Genomic DNA, 20131 nt, shown 5'->3' with positions numbered 1-20131 from the left:
AGTGTGAATAGGACATCTGCTATTACAGCCACATCCCTAATGACTCGGTGTTGCCGTTTTGCAGGAAAGGCAGGAGAAATGGAAGGAGTTTTTTTTAATGAGCTCATATGCAGTAGATAGTCCTGTGATGAAGAAGGTTCATTTGATGCTTCGGGGATCCGTACTGTAATGGCCATGCAGCATTGACTTGTATAACTCAGTTTTACACAGGGAGTAGTGATTTATAACTGTTGCGTGCTGGGCAGATGAGCACTCCAGATGTGCCCTGTGACCGCTTTCCCCCGTAAAAAGCCTGAAAACAGACCATGACGCACACACAAACTTATCTTCAGTGTGTTTGGAGGGGTGGTGGGTGAGTGGGCGTCCCCACTGTGGCTGACGAACCTGGGCAGTGCATATCCGTTCTCTCTTGGTCATGCTTGAGGGTGTCTCAACACGTCATCTGCTCAAGACATCCTTGCCACTGGTTGTGTAATAGCTGTCCTGCAGTTTTAAGAGTGGTCCACATCTCATCCCGATGTATCTGAGCTCTAGAGTCATCTTTCATTCATGAAGCTTTGCCATCACAGGAATAAAGGACATTTTTAAATATATTAAAACAGCTGTTTTAAGTTTAATTTTTAAGTTTAATAATAATATTTCACAATATTACTGGTTTTACTGCATTTTTAATCAAATAAATGCAGCATTAGTTAGCTTAAGAGACTTCTTTCAAAAACATTTTTAAAAATCTTTTCTCTTTATCTTTATTACTTTTGAACGGTAGTGTATATAAACTATTCAGTTTGTATATAGTATATCTGCATAGTGTATAATAGTATAGTTTAACAGTTTTTTCTAATTCGTGAAGGCCAATGTCAATATCTTTGGGAGCAGGATGACTGATATAACGGTGATATACGATATCACGCTGTTTAAATTTAAATAGTGATATTAACTAAATTACACAATGTTTTCATATTGATTCAATTTCAAATTATTTGAGCTTTGTTTTAAAATAAGCTGTAAAATACATAATAATAAAAAAAGATATACTTTAGATGGCAACTCAAGTAAACACTGTAACCAACAGTACAGTATGTAATCTGCTACTATGTGAATTGCTCTGGGAATCATATTTTCTCAAATAAAGATATGGTAATGCTAATTTTACATACACTGATTAAGTGAATAAGACACCGCAACAAACTTGATACAGCACTGCATAGTTTTAAAATTAAGGATTTAAAGTAGGTCGCTCGTACGTTTCCAGTGTCAGCAGAACTGTCTGCATCCCGTTCACACTGGCGTTCACAGTGCTGTCAAAATAAAAGTCGCAAAGTTCTCTTCCGACACTTGTCAGCCAAACAGAAAAACCTATCAGCCGATGCCAATAGTTGAAACAAAAAATTGGGCCGATATAATGGCCTTGTGGATATATTGGACAACCACTAAATATTATTACATGTACAGTTCTTATGGCCTTATATTAAGTGACTTGACTATTAATTTCATGCTGCGGGATTATTTACTTAATCTTTATTTATTTAATAGCTCTTTATCGGACACCAGCATTGGGTGTTGTGGTGTTATGATATGCATTATTTAAGCAAACCACCATAACAGGATCGTTATTATCCAGTTATTTGATTCATCAGTGTTTTATATTCCATACGTCTGAGAACTTCTAACTGTTGCCTTGTTAAAAGGGTCTTCCATTCATAAGAATCCCAGATGCGTGTGCCAGGCCTCAAAGACACTCACTGCTTTGTTTCCCTCACCCTTTTTAAATCTCTTGTGTTTGTCACTGATATACTTAAGCTTCACTTTACTGGTAGCTGTAACATTTGTCTTTTCTACCACAGTTACACTTGATATATTCACAGACACATGCCTATATCAGTATCTATTTAGAGTAATGTAGATCTTTAGAGTAATTAGAAACCTAAGCAATCTTTACTTTCCCTTCTCTTTTTTCCTTGCATTGCTTTCAAAATCACTTGCTGCATTTGCTATTACACAACTAATTCCAGTTCATAACCATATGTGGTACCTTTCGTCTGTACTTTTTTTTTTTTTAGCTTTCTGATTGGTAACAGATGTTCCTAGCACATATTGTTTTATACTTTTCCTATGAAGGAATGAGGGGGTGAAGAAAGGAGTAACTTGGTTTGATTTAGCGGAATTGTAGAGAACGAGGGTATCAGGATGACATGCCCTCTGGAATAACGTGTCTTTTACAGTTTTGCGCAACAGGTACTGTGGTTGTTTGTTTTGCAGGCTCAGGGACGAGGGGGGGGGGGGGGGGGGGGGTTGGGAGGTTTAGTGTGGCCTGGAGGTAGTTCTGCCTTTCCTGGCAGGGCTGCTGTTTACTGGACTTTTTAGAAAAGTGTGAGAACTGTTTGTGTCTGGTTTGCACAAGTTTCGCCTCACTGGGTTGCACAACAAGGACATGTCCCTATGCCTGAGGATCATTAGTGGATGCCTGCAAAAAAAAAAAAAAATCAGTAACAGGAAGTACGGTGGCAGCTGTTGTAACACCAAACTTCATGGGAGGCACTGCAGGCCGGCCCGCACAGCTGGAGCTCTAGACGGCACGCACAGAAGGAGTCTTATTGTCAGAGAAGAGAAAGAGAAACTCAGTATCCACTGAATTACCATTTCAAACTCTTTTCCCAGAATTGAGGATAACTGCACAGCCAAGTCCGGCCTTCCTGTGCTAGGAAAGGTGCTGTAATGGAGAGCGGGGTGTCTGTGTCAGGTTTTTAAACTGAAGGTTTAGTAAAAACACTTCAGCATGGAATCTCACCTAGTGTGAGATTTTCATCTTTTTTTTCTTTTTTCTTTTTTGCTATCAGGTTTTTTTTTGGTTGCTTGCTGTTTTTTAATTGCTGTAAAAGTGGAGAGAAACACTCTGAGTGAATAATCGTCTTGTGACAGTGAGTCAGAGGTGCTGATGCGCACACACATACAGTATATGCATATGCAGAGACGTATAAATATCCATCGGGCCTTATTCATAAAACACAAGCAGAATGAGTTTCTGCAAATATAATTATTATGTAACTGTTTTACGTCAGAATGGATTAACAAATGAGTTGGATATATTTCTTCTGCTTTTATTTAGTGAATGGGGCAAATTATAATTTGTAAAAAACACTGGTTTATTCACTTTTTTTTAATTATTCAGATTTTTTTTTTTTTTCTTAAATTAAATTTGCAATTTGGATGGAAAACTAATTTATTTATTTTTTTGGGCACACTGAAAGTGAAAATCCAATTAGTATCCAATTAGATAATCTTTTATGTTTAATATTAAAACTAAACTATGAGATGCAGAAATTTGTACCAGTGAGAATTCAAAGAACAGTCTGGCAGCAATATGGTTAGTTATTCAGAGTTGATGTGTTTGACTATTGTCCAGGTTTATTGGTTCTCCTCTGACAGTAGATCTAATAATGGGACTGTTTCGAGCCAGCTACACTGATAGACAGATACAAACACTTGTAGCTCTTCTAAAGTTACATAGCTTCTTTCCTGTTATCCAGTCCTCCAAGTTTTGCATTCCAACACGGTGCAGCATCTATCTGCTAAGTCAGAGAGAAGCTGCAGTTATGACTGACTAAAAATAACGCGAACACTGAAAATTCCCTCTATTCCGTCCTCACTCTCTCTTCCTGTCTTGATTCTTTCATACAAACTCAGATGTGGAGCAGATGGCCATTGACTGGCTGACGGGAAACTTCTACTTTGTGGATGATGTGGACGACCGCATATTTGTGTGCAGTAAAGACGGCCTCACCTGTGTCATCCTACTGGACCTGGAGCTCTATAACCCTAAAGGAATCGCACTGGACCCTGCCATGGGGTGAAAACCTAAGACCATTACTCCTTAATCCTTCTCTAGACCCAACAAATGTCACTCATGTCACTTTTAGTTCTCTGCAGACATATGTCTAAACCCAGAATTCTAGTGGTCATGCCATGTTTTTGCACCATACCATAGTATCAGTTCCTACAAGGGTCCATGATGATTTTTTTCCATGAGGATAGCATATTCACTCTTCAGCTTTCTTTAGTTATAAAAATAAAATAAAATAAAATAAACCTTTTCAACTCAAAAAACAAAAAATGAGGACAATTTTTGTTTTAAAAAAAGCATTATTTATTTACTTACTTACTTAACTTTATTTCAGTATCAGTTAAGCATATTTATCCGCTAAATTCTTAATACTATAATGTGGAAAACGATATCATTCATATTACTGCAAATAAAGCATGCTTGAATGCAAATAAATAAATAAATAAATATGATTTAATTGTAAAGTGACAAAAGTGTAAAGTGTAAACATGTTTTATGTGTCTTATGTTTTTTATTTTAATTATTAAATATTATTAGTATTAATAATTTTATCTATGAATATTATTATTGGTTCTGGGCAGGATGAATCTAAATGGAATCAGCATTCCTCAATTTATACAATTTATGCATTCTTTGCGGTTGATTGCTGTACATCATAACGTTCTCTTTTCTGTCTTTTCTTCTTCCAGGAAAGTGTTCTTTACAGACTATGGCCAGATCCCCAAGGTGGAGCGCTGTGATATGGATGGCCAAAACCGCACCAAACTTGTAGACAGTAAAATAGTCTTCCCTCATGGCATCACTCTGGACCTGGTCAGCAAGCTGGTTTACTGGGCCGACGCTTACCTGGATTACATTGAGGTGGTGGACTATGAAGGCAAGAACCGGCACACCATCATTCAAGGTTTACTGGTACGTGTGAAGTGTCACGTTCATGTGCTTTTGTGGAAGCCATACACGTGTGCTGTACGAGAGTTGTTTATTTGGAGTCATGAACTCGATCTCAGAATGTCACTTCCATTGACGTCATCACACATGAGTTTCTGGAACATCACATGATCAGTAGGACTGAAAGATCAGCATTAGCTCATCTGAAACCTGCTGCAGCAGTGAAAACTGAGTGTTGTGCAAGTGCAGTGTCACTCTTTTTTTGAGGACTTTTTAATAGATTTCAGATCTTTAGTTTACATTCACTGTGCGATCACTGTATGTGATGTTCACATAGTCCTAATAGAAAAGAATAACTTGTGCCCTTTGGTCCACATGATATTTATGCATTATCTGAAAGCTGAATAAATAAGCTTTCCATTGATGTATGGTTTGTTAGGATATGACAATATTTGTCCGAGATACAACTATTTGAAAATCTGGAATCTGAGGGTGCAAAAAAATTGAAACATTGAGAAAATTGCCTTTAAAGTTGTCCATTTATGTTCGCGATTGTGCTGCATTCACTCACAACAATAAACGTTTTAAATATTTACAGTAGGAAATTTACAAAATATCTTCATGGAACATGATCTTTACTTGACATCCTGATGATTTTTGGCATAAAAGGCAAATCGATCATTTTGACCCATAAGATGGCTATTGCCACAAATATACCCGTGCGACATGTGACTGGTTTTGTGATCCAGGGTCACATTTTATATTTTAAAACACTAATAAAGGTCAGTGGTTCTTAACCAGCAAACATCCAAGGGGGCCTAAGATAACTTAAATGATTTAGGAACAGATGAAACAAGCTTTGAAATAAGCTAAAACTATAAAAAATCAAGATATTTCTTATTTTAATTCACTGACTGACTAAAACAACTGATTGGTCCCCTTTGAATTACCAGGATTCCCACAGTCTTGGAAAACTAGTATATATAATTTTTAGATTTGGAAAGATCATGTAAACGTATACGAATCTTAAAACTCAAAAAGCATTTTTATAATGAATATACATTTTGTGTTTGTTTTGGCAGATTGAACATCTCTATGGTCTAACAGTGTTTGAAAACTATCTGTATGCCACCAACTCTGACAACGCCAACATGCAGCCCAAAACCAGTGTGATCAGAGTCAACCGATTCAACAGCTCTGACTTCCAGGTGGTGACACGCGTGGATAAAGGTGGCGCCCTTCACGTTTACCACCAGAGACGTCAGCCTGCAGGTATGACTGCGGATTTTGTTTGACATTTCAAAACGTTTCTAAGGGTTCAGCAAGTGCATTTTAATGGGTAGCTTCATTTTACTCTTCTGTAAGAGGTACAGTTTTCAATCTCTGACTCAATGTACTATTCAGAGTGGTTTCCCCACTGGTTCTTTATGTCAAAATTATGCTTTGTGTCCATCCTTAGTTCGCAGTCATGCGTGTGCTCCGGATCAGTTTGGGAAGGCAGGCGGATGCTCTGATATCTGCTTGCTGGGTAACAGTCACAAGAGCCGAACCTGCCGCTGCCGCTCTGGCTTCAGCCTTGGCAGTGACGGAAAGTCCTGCAAGAGTGAGTAAAATTCAAACCAGCCTGCTCAAACCAACCCAAACCAGTTCCAAACAGCATTACATAACAGCATTCCACATTGCAGTGCTTTTTTGCATATAATGATCATTTTCCCTGTGTTTCCTCAGAACCAGAGCACGAGCTCTTCCTGGTGTACGGTAAAGGCCGGCCTGGAGTCATCCGCGGTATGGACATGCACGCTAGGGTGTATGATGAGCACATCATCCCTATTGAGAACCTGAATAACCCAAGAGCACTGGACTTCCACGCTGAGACCGAATTCATCTATTTTGCTGATGCCACCAGCTACATCATCGGCCGCCAGAAGATCGATGGCACTGAGAGAGACATCATAGTGAAGGATGGTGAGTGCAGCATGATGCTGGGATGGTTTTTGTTGGAGTGTCATTGAAGTTGTTTGAATTAGATGAACTACTCCTTCATGTATCAGTCTCTTCTTCTTCATCCCATTTATTTTGTCTCTCACAGGTATTCACACAGTAGAAGGTATGGCTGTGGACTGGATGGGGCAAAACCTGTATTGGACTGATGATGGACCCAAAAAGACCATCAGTGTGGCCAAATTGGAGAAAGCCTCTCAGACCCGCAAAACTCTTATTGAGGGCAAGATGACCCATCCCAGGGCCATAGTAGTAGACCCTTCCCATGGGTATATCAATTATTTTTGCTCAATTACACATTCAAGAGCCCTAAAAAAGAAAAACAATCACTGGAAAGAAAATCATATACTATAATGTGATGAAATATTAGTGATTTTAGATATTTTATTTTGTCACAGTACACTGACAATTCTGTGTGGCATGCTAACATTCCAAACCTACCAAAAACATTCAAAGCTATCAAACCAGATCCAAACGCTATGCCGCACCACTTCCAACATACAGATAAGCCAGTTAGAGTTACATCTACAGCTTTGAATGTATAAATCCATATCGGCCTGTTTATGTTTGCAGAATGATGTATTGGAGTGACTGGGAGGAGGAGCCTAAAGAGACCAATCGTGGCAGTATAAAGAAGGCCTGGATGGATGGCTCAAACGCTGGCATCCTGCTTACATCTAAAACTGTGCTCTGGCCCAATGGCCTCAGCCTGGACATCCAGATGGGCATTCTGTACTGGGTGGATGCATACTATGACCGCATCGAGATGGTGCTTCTCAACACCACAGAACGCAGGGTGAGGAAACGCATACAGATTCAAGGCTTGACTTTTGGTGGATGAGGGCATCAGTGATGCCAGTTTATTCAAAAGCAAAATAAAGGTGCATTTGCACTTGCACTATGGATGGGTACAACCAAGGAAACTCATGTTAGCATCTTAAAGGGTTAGTTCACCCAAAAATGTTCACTCAGAATGTAAGACTTTTGTCTGACGCAATTACCACTTTGACGTTTCAAAAAGTTCATAAAGAGATCGTAAAACTAATCTATATGATTTGAGAGGTTGAGCATGCCACACATATTTACATATTCAACAAAACGCCCAGTGTGTGTTCTTTAGTCATCATTTTAAACAATTGATAAAATCTTCATGTAATATTGTTTAAAAAAAAATCTTTATTTTTTAAATAAAAGGTACTCTTGCTGTGACAAAAGTAATTTGAACACACCTAACATCATAATAATTACAACATGCCAACTCGTAAATATGTACGTCCCAGGAGGACTTCTTATCAACTGTAATTATGATGTATTATTCCTGATCTTAACCTTTGTTCAGAATTTGCATTAAAAGGTCATAAGAAGCTTACTTTTCTCTCCATCCAGACGGTATATGAAGGACACGAGCTAAATCATCCCTTTGGCCTTTGCCATTATAAGAACTTCCTGTTCTGGAATGAGTACCGCGGTGGAGGAATCTACAAGCTGGACCAGAATACCAAGAAGGCCACGTTGCTACGCAATGAACGACCACCAATCTACGAGATTCGCACCTACGATGCACAACAACAGCAAAGTACTAAACACCCTGAGCTATTCTTGAAAAATTTGTCATATATGAGTCATGTGCAAAGCATGAGCTACAGATCAAACAAAGTCTTAATTACGTTTTGTATGGTAACATGTCTCAACAGCCTCATTATTTATATAATGTTAGCGGTTACAAACTAATGAGATCAGAGTTTCAGGGATTATATTGTGTGTTTAATTGGGATCTGCTGAGGATGTTTTTGTTGTGTGTAGTCATTGGCTCCAATGTGTGCCGTGCCAACAATGGTGGCTGCAGCAGTCTGTGTCTGCTGACGCCCACGGGACGCTCCTGCGCCTGTGCCGACGACCAGATACTAGACACTGACAACAAGACCTGTAAAGGTGGGGTATGATGTGCTTTAAGTGGCCTGACGTATAAAAGTTACTACAAATAACCTGGAATTATTTGAAAATGGCCTGTTTGAGATTTTTGGGAGGTTTTTAGTTTTAAAATATTGTTAATTTTTTTCTTTCTTGCCAGCAAACCCTTCCTACGTGCCTCCTCCTCAGTGCCAGCCTGGAGAATTTGCCTGTAAGAATAACCGCTGTATTCAAGACCGCTGGAAGTGCGACGGGGACAATGACTGCCTGGACAACAGCGATGAGGCCCCCGAGTTGTGCCGTTAGTGTCCTTTTGTCTCAGATATCACACTGTTCAACTACTGATACACTACTGTTCAAAAGTTTTTTTCTAAAAGAAGTCTCTTATGTTAACCAAGGCTGCATTTATTTGATCAAAAAATATACAGTAAAAACAGTAATATTTTGAGAAGTTTTCTATCGCAATTATTGTAAGTCATTGCTCCAGTCTTCAGTGTCATATGATCCTTTATTCTAATATGCTGATTTGATGTTCAAGAGACATTTCTTGTGCGTTCCCAAAAAAACCCTAAAAATCTTGCTGTACCAAAACTTTTTTTTTATTTAATATACAATATATATATATATATATATATATATATATATATATATATATATATATATATATATATATATATATATATATATATATATAATATAAACATTTTATTATCTGAGAATTATTGGCTCTCAGAATAAGTTAATCACGGCTGACTGTGAATAGCATTCTACAATGCCATCAGTAACTGTAAATATTTTCTTTTGTGTGATTCTGCATCCATACCACTAGGTGTGAGTATAAGTCGGGCTGTTATATCGGCCATTGCAACAAACAAAACATTACTTAGTGCACCTTTAAATTGTCCTCTATTTGTCCTGTTTCAGACCAGCACACCTGTCCTGCAGACCGCTTTAAGTGCCAGAATAACCGCTGTATCCCCCTGCGCTGGCTTTGTGATGGAGACAATGACTGTGGGAATGATGAAGATGAATCGAACAGCACCTGCTTGGGTATTGTGAACTCTGAATGATTTTTAAGCCTTTTTTTAGATTCAGGTATGTATCTAAAATATTTCCTAGTGTACAGCTGTGTGAATTAATCCGGTTTTATTTTCCCTCCCAGCACGCACTTGTCCTTCTAATCAGTACCCATGTGCCAGTGGCCGTTGTATCCCTGTCTCCTGGACATGTGACCTGGATGATGACTGTGGAGATCGCTCAGATGAACCAGCATCTTGTGGTATCTAAATTTGAGCCTCTTTTCCTTTTTCCATCATGCCATACTGACATTTTAGAATGGTAACCGTTTTCCTGTTCTCCTCGCTGTTTTCTCTCTAGCATATCCTACCTGTTTCCCACTCACTCAGTTCACTTGTGCCAATGGACGCTGCATCAATGTCAACTGGCGTTGTGATAATGGTGAGTTTCTAACGCCATCCACAAAATTGCCAGCATCATACATTGGCTAACTATGTCCAATAACCACCTTGATGTGTGTGTGTGTACTCAGATAATGATTGCGGGGATAACAGTGATGAAGCCGGTTGCAGTCACTCGTGCTCTAGTGTGCAGTTTAAATGCAACAGCGGCCGCTGTATTCCAGAGTACTGGACCTGCGACGGAGACAACGACTGTGGAGATTACAGCGATGAGACTCATGCCAATTGTACCAATCAGGGTGAGTTTGGACAAGTATCATTTTGTTAAAGTGAATGAAGTCTAATTCCAAACATATAGTTTTCTTCAGTTTTTGGAAAATGCGACAAACAGAAATCTGATCCTAAACTAGCATTATTTATATATATATATATATATATATATATATATATATATATATATATATATATATATACTATTTATTTGTTTTATTTTGTCTTATTTATTGATTTCATTTCATTTTAGATATTTTAAAATAAAAATAGTGTAAAAATGTAATAAAAAACGAAACAATTTATTAATATTTAAAAATGAATAACAAAATAATTAAACAAATACAATTTTATTTTCCAACATTAAACATAATTGCTTATTATAATTTCTTATACTTTTTTATATTTTTATTTTTTATTGTATGTTGTAAACCCCATTGAAAATAATAATAATGTTTAGTTTTCTGAGGTTGGTTGATCAATATTTTCATCACTTTCTTTCACTGATCATTTGTTTAAACGCAAAAATTTGTTTTTGTTTTTACCCTGTTTGTATTATGTAAACTGTCACAGTTTATTCTCTGAAGTTATTTTAGGTGTGTACACCTTCTGAAGTGTCTCTAGATTTTGAGCGAAACCACAGTGACTAATGCAGCTGAGCTCTTCATTAAAAGGAGTAAATCACAATTTCATAAACTGGACTGTCATCTTTTTCTTTTTTTGGCCTTGTGGTGAAATGCGTAAACCACAAAATCTTGAAGAATGTCTGAGAGGAGTGCAGGGAGTCCCTCTGGAGAGCAGTGTTAATGACTGCTCTGAGAGCTGCTGTCTAGTGGGATTACACTAGCACAGATGTGCCAGGACGCTTGACGCACGAGCCGCTGGACTATCCACTCACATGTGCATTTTTGTACGTCCCTCTCTCCTTCTCTATCCCTCTTCACATGTTCCATTCATGTGTCTTCATAGCTGTTAATTGGGCCCTGAATGGAACAGGAATAAGAGGGTAAGGTTCTGTTTTCGGGGAGTAGGCTCTGTCCTTCGCTTCTCTAATCCCTGTGGCTTTTTGCTTAATAGACTCACAGAATCAATGCAGCAGAACCAAGCCAGAGGCCTAATGAGAGTACTGGGCCTTGTGGGAGCCTGGCAGTGTGTTTGTGCCTGTGTAAGGAGGATTTAGAACTGTAAGAGGGCATGCTAGGGAGTTGTGGAGGAGAGTTGTGTATAAAATGTCTTTGAGTTTGCTACGTTTTGGGGTAGGGACGTTTAAAATAACGGTACTTCAGTACCAAGTCAATGCAAAAGTTTTTCTGCAGTATTGAAATCTTAATTCAACTTTAATATTGAAGTTAATATTTATGTTAACATTAAAAAAGTATAGCATTGTGTTAAGTAGCATATTTATTTTTAGTAAAAGTATTTGCTAAATATTTATTCATTTTCTTATTACTACATAAAATGTTTTTAGCACTATTTAACAGTATATTTGAGGACTTTTATATACTTTTGTTTTTTGAATTTGAAATTTGAAGGTTACATGCCTTTATTTTAGTTTGTCAAAACTTATATTTAACAGAGGAGTTTGTTAACTAGCATATATATTTTTGCTAAATTATGGAAATTGACATTGAGAATTGTAATATTACAGTCAGATTTCAGTATTGACTAGTGAGTGTAGGTGAGTGTGCACGCGTGTGAGTGTGCGGGAGTGTGTGAGAGAGAAAGTGTGTGTGTGTGTTTGTGTGAGAGTGTGTGTGCAACTCGAGCAGTATGATGTCATTCGGGTCAGTTCACACCAGCAGATCCCTGTTCTAGGACACACTTCACTCTGTTTACAGTCAAGGTCTGGTTTTCCGCTTCCTCCTCTCCGGACTCTGCCAAACGCTAACCTTTTTGTCGTGAGGGAAAGCCTTTATGTCCGATGCCTAATGATGGCCGTCACAGTGCCAGGCCTGGACCGCTGTTCGTGAGAAAGTTTGCTTTGGTTCAGAGTTCATTGTGGTTGTGCCTCACGCTGGTTACAGTCTCCATCCCTGGGAACTGATTTTTTATGTCAGAAAGCCGAGCTCTCATTATGTCATATAATAGGATCTGTATCCGTGCTTTTGTATGAATATTCTCACGGCTGCGTTGTAATTGCGTGTTAATTTTCTGTCTTTCTCTCCAGCCACGCGGCCGCCCGGCGGTTGCCACACAGATGAGTTCCAGTGCAGAATGGACGGTCTGTGTATTCCCATGCGATGGCGCTGTGATGGAGACACGGACTGCATGGACCTCAGCGATGAGAAGAACTGCGAGGGCGTCACACATATGTGTGACCCTGCCGTCAAGTTCGCCTGCAAGGACTCGGGTTAGTACAGGCTTGGCCATTCTGAATGTATCATACATGTGTCGGTAACTGCAACAGCGGATTGAGTCATGATAAATCAAAACAACACTCCATAAAGACCCAAAATCAAAGGTTTTGTCACTTTAGTATATCTGTGTTAGCTTGAACGCCATTTATATGCTATTGTACTCCTAAAAATTATTGCACATTTACTGTTTTCTCTTATAGGAAATAAACCATAATTATTGCTTGCACATCTTGCACTTTTGCATTTGGGTCCAATAAAATGAGACTGCCCTTCCCCTCAAGTTATAAATACCTGACCAGCAATGTTGCCAGTGTTGGGCAAAGTTACTTTTAATAGTAATGCGTTTTTACAATATTGCTTTGCTCCCTAAAAAGCTAGTTGCATTACTTAGTTACTTTTTATGGAAAGTAATGCATTACTTTACTTTTGTTACTTTTTCTCATTTGGGCTGGGCTTGCTTGTTTGTTTTTTTTTTTTTCATAAATAAAAAAAGCAAAAGTTATATTTTTGGCAAATGTAAAGGCCTTTTCACACCAAAAGTTAAATTAATAATACAGGAGAAGAAAGTTCAACACTCTTCAGCAATAAAAACAACAACAAAAAAGAAACACAAATGTGATGTTTATCTGAAGTCATTATTGCTTATTGGTATGGTTGAATTGTGTCATCGAAGTGAGATTAAATACATAAAGTATATTTGTTATATTTAACATATTCATGTTTGCATTTCACTGTTATTATTCATTTTGAGGAGTTAATCAAATATGAATCTGTTTTTGTGCCAGTGAGATGAGTAAATGCATGCTTACATTTAGCCTAGAACTACAGTATCCGTCATGTACACACAGCGCACACATCGTCTCTGCACTTACTCACGATTTCTCTCAACATGGGGACAGGAGATGTGTCAATCAATAAATAGGAAAACAGAGTAATTTTAGTTACTTATTTAAAAAAGTAAATTGTAAAAAGATATGTGTTACTTTACTCGTTTCGTGAAAAAAGTAATCCAATTATGTAACTAACAGTATTTGTCATGCATTACCATCAACATGGAATATTGCTATGATGATAATATAGTTTGTGAAGAAATTTCTTTTATTAAATTTGAAATAAATAAAATGCTAAATAGAAGCATTTTTGCAAGTGATCTCTGACTTTTGGGCTTCTTGTCTTTGTGTGTTTTTAGCCCGCTGTATCAGTAAGGCCTGGGTGTGCGACAGGGACAGCGATTGCGAGGATAACTCGGATGAAGAAAACTGTGAGGCTCTTGAGTGCAAGCTCTCCCACCATGTTTGTGCCAGCAATGACTCTATCTGCCTACCTCCTGAGAAACTGTGCGACGGCAAGGACGACTGCCCTGATGGCTCGGACGAGAAGCTTTGCAGTAATGCACATGCACACAAACACAAATACACTCAAGTTAAAGGGATTTTAGCTCAACCTCATGTCATTTTAGACTTTTAAAAGAAATTAATATTTATTTTTAGCAAGGACGCATTAAGTTGTTCAAAAGTGACATTATAATGTTAGATGGTAGATTTCTATAGTTTCTACATATATCTACAGTGACAATCTATAGTGACCAAATTCCCGGCTGTCAAATTCCAAAAAGGACAAAAAAGCACTATAAAAGTTGTCCATATGACTTGTTTGCTGTATTCTATATCATATAGCTCCAAAAGAATATAGTTCACAAGTCTTATGGATTACTTATTTATGTACCTTTTTTTTGTGTCTGTGTGTGTTTTATTGAGCTTGATAGTCAGTGGATCCACTGATTATATATGCAGAATTTTTTGCATGAACTATTCCTTTAAATGTTTCACAGTTTGCACAGAGCACGACAATTCTACTTGTGTTTTCCATTGGCATATGATAGAAATTTCAGGATTGATTTCGAATCAAATAAGAACATTCTCTTCAACTGTTATGTGTATGAGTAACTCACAAACACCCTTTCAATCTCACCCACTTCTTTCTCTTTCTCGCCTCTATTTGTTGTAGATCTTTGTACGATGGATAATGGCGGCTGCAGCCACAACTGTACCATCGCTCCTGGTGAGGGCATCCTGTGCTCCTGCCCAGCTGGCATGGAGCTAGGTTCTGACAACAAGACCTGCCAGATCCAGAGCTTCTGCGCCAAGCATCTGAAGTGCAGCCAGCGCTGCGTGCAAGAGAAGGCCACTGTTAAGTGTGCCTGCTACGAGGGCTGGGCGCTCGGGCCAGACAGCGAGAGCTGCAAGAGCACTGGTGAGGGAGAGACAGGATGGAGAAGATGACATGACCTCTAGAAATGACTGAATAAAAGAATGACATCTTTGGATGAGATGTACAATACACTGGTGTATATACAGCGGGGGAAATAAGTATTGAACACGTCACCATTTGTCTCAGTAAATATATTTCCAAAGGTGCTATTGACATGAAATTTTCACCAGATGTTGATAACAACCCAAGGAATCCATACATACAAAGAAACCAAAACAAATAAGTTCAGATATTAAGTTATGTGTAATAATGTGAAATGACACAGGGAAAAAGTATTGAACACATGAAGAAAGGAAGGTGCAAAAAGGCATGGAAAGCCAAGACAACAGCTTAAAACGATTAGTAATTAAAAAGCAATCCAGCCCCCTGTCCGTGCAAATTAATAACTGCTGGTTCAGTCCCAAATGATGGTCTACAAAAAGGTCTCATTGCCAAGGTGTCACACAAGACACATCTCACATCTCACATCTCATCAGCTGTCTCAAGACCTTCGCAACCTAATTGTTCCAACACATAATGAATTGGTTATAGGCGCCATTCTAAGCTTCTGAATGGTCCAGTGAGCACTTTTGGGGCCATAATACGGAAGTGGAAAGACAATCATTTCACCATAAATTCGCTTCGACCAGTGCTCCTCGTAAGATTTCTGATAGAGGAGTGAAAAGAATAATCAGAAGAGTGCATTAACTAATGTTAACAAATACAATCTTTGATTTAAATAACGTATAAGTAAAATTAACATTAACTAAAATTAATAAATGCTGAAGAAGTATTGTTCATTCTTAGTTAATGTTAACTAAGGTAGTTAACTAATGTTAACTAATGAACCTTTTTGTTGTAAAACCAAAATAAAAGATTAGATGTGTGATGTCCTAATGTGCCGTGTTCATGTTTTTTAGATCCATTCAAGCCCTACATCATCTTCTCCAACCGGCATGAGATCCGTCGGATTGATTTGTACAAGGGCGAGTTCAGCGTGCTGGTGCCTGGCCTGCGTAACACCATTGCCCTGGACTTTCACCTCAACCAGAGTTCCCTCTACTGGACGGATGTGGTGGAAGACAAGATCTATCGGGGAAAGCTGTCGGAAAGTGGAGGTAAATGAATGTCCTACAAATGTCTTTGAGGAGTTGTTGTTCCTTAGTAAATGTTTTTTGTTGTTAAGAATTTGTTTATTCCTGGTTAAATACAGCTTACACTTACACGCTTTTGATTAGAAGAGGAAACAATAAGAGTGCTACAGATGCTATTAACAGCTTAAACTGTATTTAACCCAGAAGGTTTGAAGTGCATAACAGTAGTCTCCATTATAGTTTTAATATTCTGTAAATAATTTATATTATATATGGAACATTTATATTTGGAATATTTAGTATAGTTATATATTTATATAGTATATGTATATATACTAAACAAAATGATAAATGCAACACTTTTGTTTTTGCCCCATTTTTCATGAGCTGAACTCAAATATCTAAGACTTTTTCTATGTACACAAAAGGCCTATTTCTCTTAAATATTGTTTACAAATCTGTCTAAATCTGTGTTAGTGAGCACTTCTCCTTTGCCGAGATAATCCATTAGCCTCACAGGTGTGGCATATCAAGATGCTGATTAGACAATATGATTATTGCACAGGTGTGCCTTAGGCTGCCCACAATAAAAGGCCACTCTAAAATGTGGAGTGGAGTTTTACTGTATAGGGGGACCCCCCCCCCCCCCCCCCCTCCACTCCTCTTCAAAAGCTGTGCAAAGTTACTGGATATTGGCAGGAACTGGAACACGCTGTCGTATACACCTATCATATATACACAAACATTTATTTTTAGTTGGAAAACTTTATTAGTTAATGGCTTTAGGGAAAAAGGAACTTCAATCACATTCTCTTGTTTTACACACTTGTTTAAAGTTTTGAGTTGACTTTGTTGTCTTGCTGTGTGTTTTCCCACACTTTCCTGTTCTTTTCAGCATACCAACTTAGTCCGTAATTCACAAAACCACAGCGTCTGCGTGTGATGGTAGCATAGGAATTTGGACGCCTCTGTCTTTACCCATTTGACTCATTCCTACATTGCGTGACTACAGGCAGAGTAAAAGTAAAGTGTCAGAAGCACCATGTTGCTTCAAACACGCGCATACACACCTCCCTCCCTTTTTGAACAGCTCTTTCCAGCGATACGATACACTGTCCAAGCTTTTGGATCCCTGCTGGCATTTTTGACAGAGTAAAAATATGACCAATGTGGCTGCCAACGCTGAAACAAAGTAACAAAGTGTTGTTTCTCAACCCCCACCGGAGAGGCTTCTCTGTCTCCAGCCCAACAGAGAACTGTTCTAGACCTTTAATTACTGCTCTGTATGAGAGTCTCTCACAGATCACAGAACGGCTTGTCTTAATTGGAAATGTTTTTTTCTTTCACATGGCTTTAGCTCAGAGTGAGAGAATATTTATTGCAGCATTGACTTATATAGCTTTCAGGCTGGAAGCAATCAAACGATTTCTCAGCCAATACACAGTCTGAGACCATTGGCAAATGCTTTTACTACGCCGCCCCCCCCCCCCCCTTTTAATACAAACTTTTCGTTATAAAATGGATTGTATGCATAATTTGAGTGAAAAGTTGAACACATGAATGCATTAGTTTTTGGTTTGTCTCTCTTTTGCTTACAACTGCACTCAAGCTGCATGAAGTTTGTGTAAAACATGATCATGTTCTCCAGCATGATTTGAAATTATCTAAAGAGCATCTTAAGTCACGTGACCAAAGTAACAAATTTTCTTATTTGATTAGTGACCTAGAAATAGTGCAGGATCTTACATATTTCTTTAGGGATGCACAATATACTAGCACTGTATTAATTATTGGCTAGATTATTATTAGAGTTGTTTATTAGTATTGGTTTATATTTGGTAAGTAATTGTGTATTCTCATTTCCATGTTGTTCTGTGTATTCTAATGTTCCATTACATGCCATCATCTAATGTTAACTTAAAGTTTCTCTTTAATAACACTGTTAAATGTAATCTTTAACAAATCTCAAAATGAATATAAATGTTTGATACTTTACATTCAAATGTTGTAATGATGACTAATTTTATTTGTAGTGTTTAAAAGTATTTATTTACAATTTTTTAGTGGTTTATAATTGTATTATAATTTTTAAAAAATAGTATAGCGATTTACATTTTTATTATAAAATGTTTGCAGTTTAGAGTTTCTCTTTAATAACACTGTTAATGGTAATCTTTAACAAATCTCAAAATGAATATCAATGTTTGATACTTTACATTCAAATGTTGTAATGATGACTCATTTCATTTGTAGTGTTTAAAAGTATTTATTTACTTTTTTTAGTGGTTTATAATTGTATTATAATTTTTAAAAAATAGTATAGCGATTTACATTTTTATTATAAAATGTTTGCAGTTTAGAGGTTATCTCATATTATTAAAATTATTAACAGCTTATCGGTATTGGTCAGAATTATTATGTCAGTTCCACAATTTCTTTTTCATCTTCTCTTGGTACGTTTTTCAACATCTTAAACATTTTATTTCAAGATTTAACATCTCCATGTCTTTGTGTTTCAGCTCTCACAAGTTTTGAGGTGGTGATCCAGTATGGTTTGGCCACTCCAGAGGGACTGGCTGTTGACTGGATCGCAGGAAACATCTACTGGGTGGAAAGTAACCTGGATCAGATCGAGGTGGCCAAGCTGGACGGGACCATGCGTACAACTCTGCTTGCCGGAGAGGTGGAGCATCCGCGTGCGATTGCGCTTGATCCAAGAGATGGGTAAAACACATTATACTTTGACAGTGCTGTTATTTTTCAGTGTTCTGAATGACAGAATTAGGTTGTTACAAGTGATGTCTCTCTTTTTTTTCTTTTTCCTCCCCCAGTATTCTGTTCTGGACTGACTGGGATGCCAGCTCCCCCAGGATAGAGGCTGCGTCTATGAGTGGGGAGGGCCGTCGCACCATCCACAAAGAGACTGGGAATGGTGGCTGGCCCAACGGTCTCACTGTGGACTACCTAGAGCGCCGTATCCTTTGGATTGATGCCAGGTATGCACATACAATTGGCACTAAAAGCCAAGTAACATAAAATGCTAAAGTATCCACAGTTGGTGTCCTTGATCTTCTAAAAATAAAAATGTATCTTTAGATCCGATGCTATCTACTCTGCGGCTTATGACGGTTCCGGCCTGATCGAGGTGCTCCGGGGTCATGAACACTTGTCACACCCCTTCGCAGTCACCATGTATGGAGGAGAGGTCTACTGGACGGACTGGCGGACCAACACTCTGGCTAAGGCCAACAAATGGACGGGGCACAATGTGACAGTCGTCCAGAGAACAAACACTCAGCCGTTTGACCTTCAAGTGTTTCATCCATCTAGACAACCTCAGGGTGAGAACCAGCATGATTAAGAAAAAAAAAATCCACTTAATTTGCGTATGTTTTGTTGCTTTTGTGTTAGTTGTTGTAAACATCAGTGTTGTTTCTGTTAACTAAAATATAAAAAATCATTTTCGTTAACTGAAATAAAGCTAAAATTACTAAAACTGAAATAAATTAAAGCAAAATAAAAGTGACAAAAAACAAAATGACTAAAACTTAAACTAAAATTAAAATGAAAACTGAAATAAAAAATAAAAGCTTATTCAAACTATCAATGACTACTATAATAGTATATAAAAACGACTAAAATAACACTGGTGAACATTTTCTTCCTCCTTTGCAGCTCCAAACCCGTGTGCGGCGAATGACGGGATGGGGCCGTGTTCTCACCTGTGTCTCATCAACTACAACCAAACCTTCTCCTGTGCCTGTCCACATCTCATGAAGCTCAAGGCAGACAAGCACACCTGCTACGGTAGGCTCCACCTCTCTCAGCCCTTAGATCCAATCAAATCTCATGTTTTATTTATTAGCAAAATCTGAATGGAATACTGTTTTACTAGTTACTGAATACTGCACAATATGTTACTTTATCCATGACCTTGGCATTGCAGGCAACGTGCTCTATTGTTTAAGCTAAAGGAACAATATAATTAATTAATATACCTTGTACTATAAATAATAGTAGGTATTATTCCATGATAAACATTTCAAACAGAAATCATAGGCTGTGTTCATAATTGTCCCCTATACCCTCATTTACTATTCC

The 20131-nt window shown here is 37.9% G+C and overlaps 1 protein-coding gene across 1 annotated transcript in view; it reads left to right on the top strand.

The window, feature by feature from the left end:
* The window catches only part of lrp1ab (low density lipoprotein receptor-related protein 1Ab), a 134582-nt gene that overhangs the window by 66656 nt on the left and 47795 nt on the right, over positions 1-20131 (top strand). Inside the window, exons 7-28 of the mRNA XM_081385685.1 lie at positions 3685-3847; positions 4531-4753; positions 5812-6001; positions 6189-6332; positions 6458-6694; positions 6819-6999; positions 7304-7526; positions 8117-8306; positions 8534-8662; positions 8802-8942; positions 9566-9691; positions 9804-9920; positions 10019-10099; positions 10191-10358; positions 12497-12679; positions 13876-14073; positions 14694-14939; positions 15857-16054; positions 18550-18754; positions 18862-19026; positions 19127-19371; positions 19706-19837. Coding sequence (XP_081241811.1) covers positions 3685-3847; positions 4531-4753; positions 5812-6001; positions 6189-6332; positions 6458-6694; positions 6819-6999; positions 7304-7526; positions 8117-8306; positions 8534-8662; positions 8802-8942; positions 9566-9691; positions 9804-9920; positions 10019-10099; positions 10191-10358; positions 12497-12679; positions 13876-14073; positions 14694-14939; positions 15857-16054; positions 18550-18754; positions 18862-19026; positions 19127-19371; positions 19706-19837 — 3885 coding nt within the window. The remainder of the gene's footprint in view (positions 1-3684; positions 3848-4530; positions 4754-5811; positions 6002-6188; positions 6333-6457; positions 6695-6818; positions 7000-7303; positions 7527-8116; positions 8307-8533; positions 8663-8801; positions 8943-9565; positions 9692-9803; positions 9921-10018; positions 10100-10190; positions 10359-12496; positions 12680-13875; positions 14074-14693; positions 14940-15856; positions 16055-18549; positions 18755-18861; positions 19027-19126; positions 19372-19705; positions 19838-20131) is intronic.

Source organism: Scardinius erythrophthalmus (assembly GCF_964197995.2).
Source record: "Scardinius erythrophthalmus genome assembly, chromosome: 15".
NCBI lineage: Eukaryota > Metazoa > Chordata > Actinopteri > Cypriniformes > Leuciscidae > Scardinius > Scardinius erythrophthalmus.
Note: the sequence above shows the minus strand (reverse complement) of the source record. Positions and strands in the feature narration are given on the sequence as shown.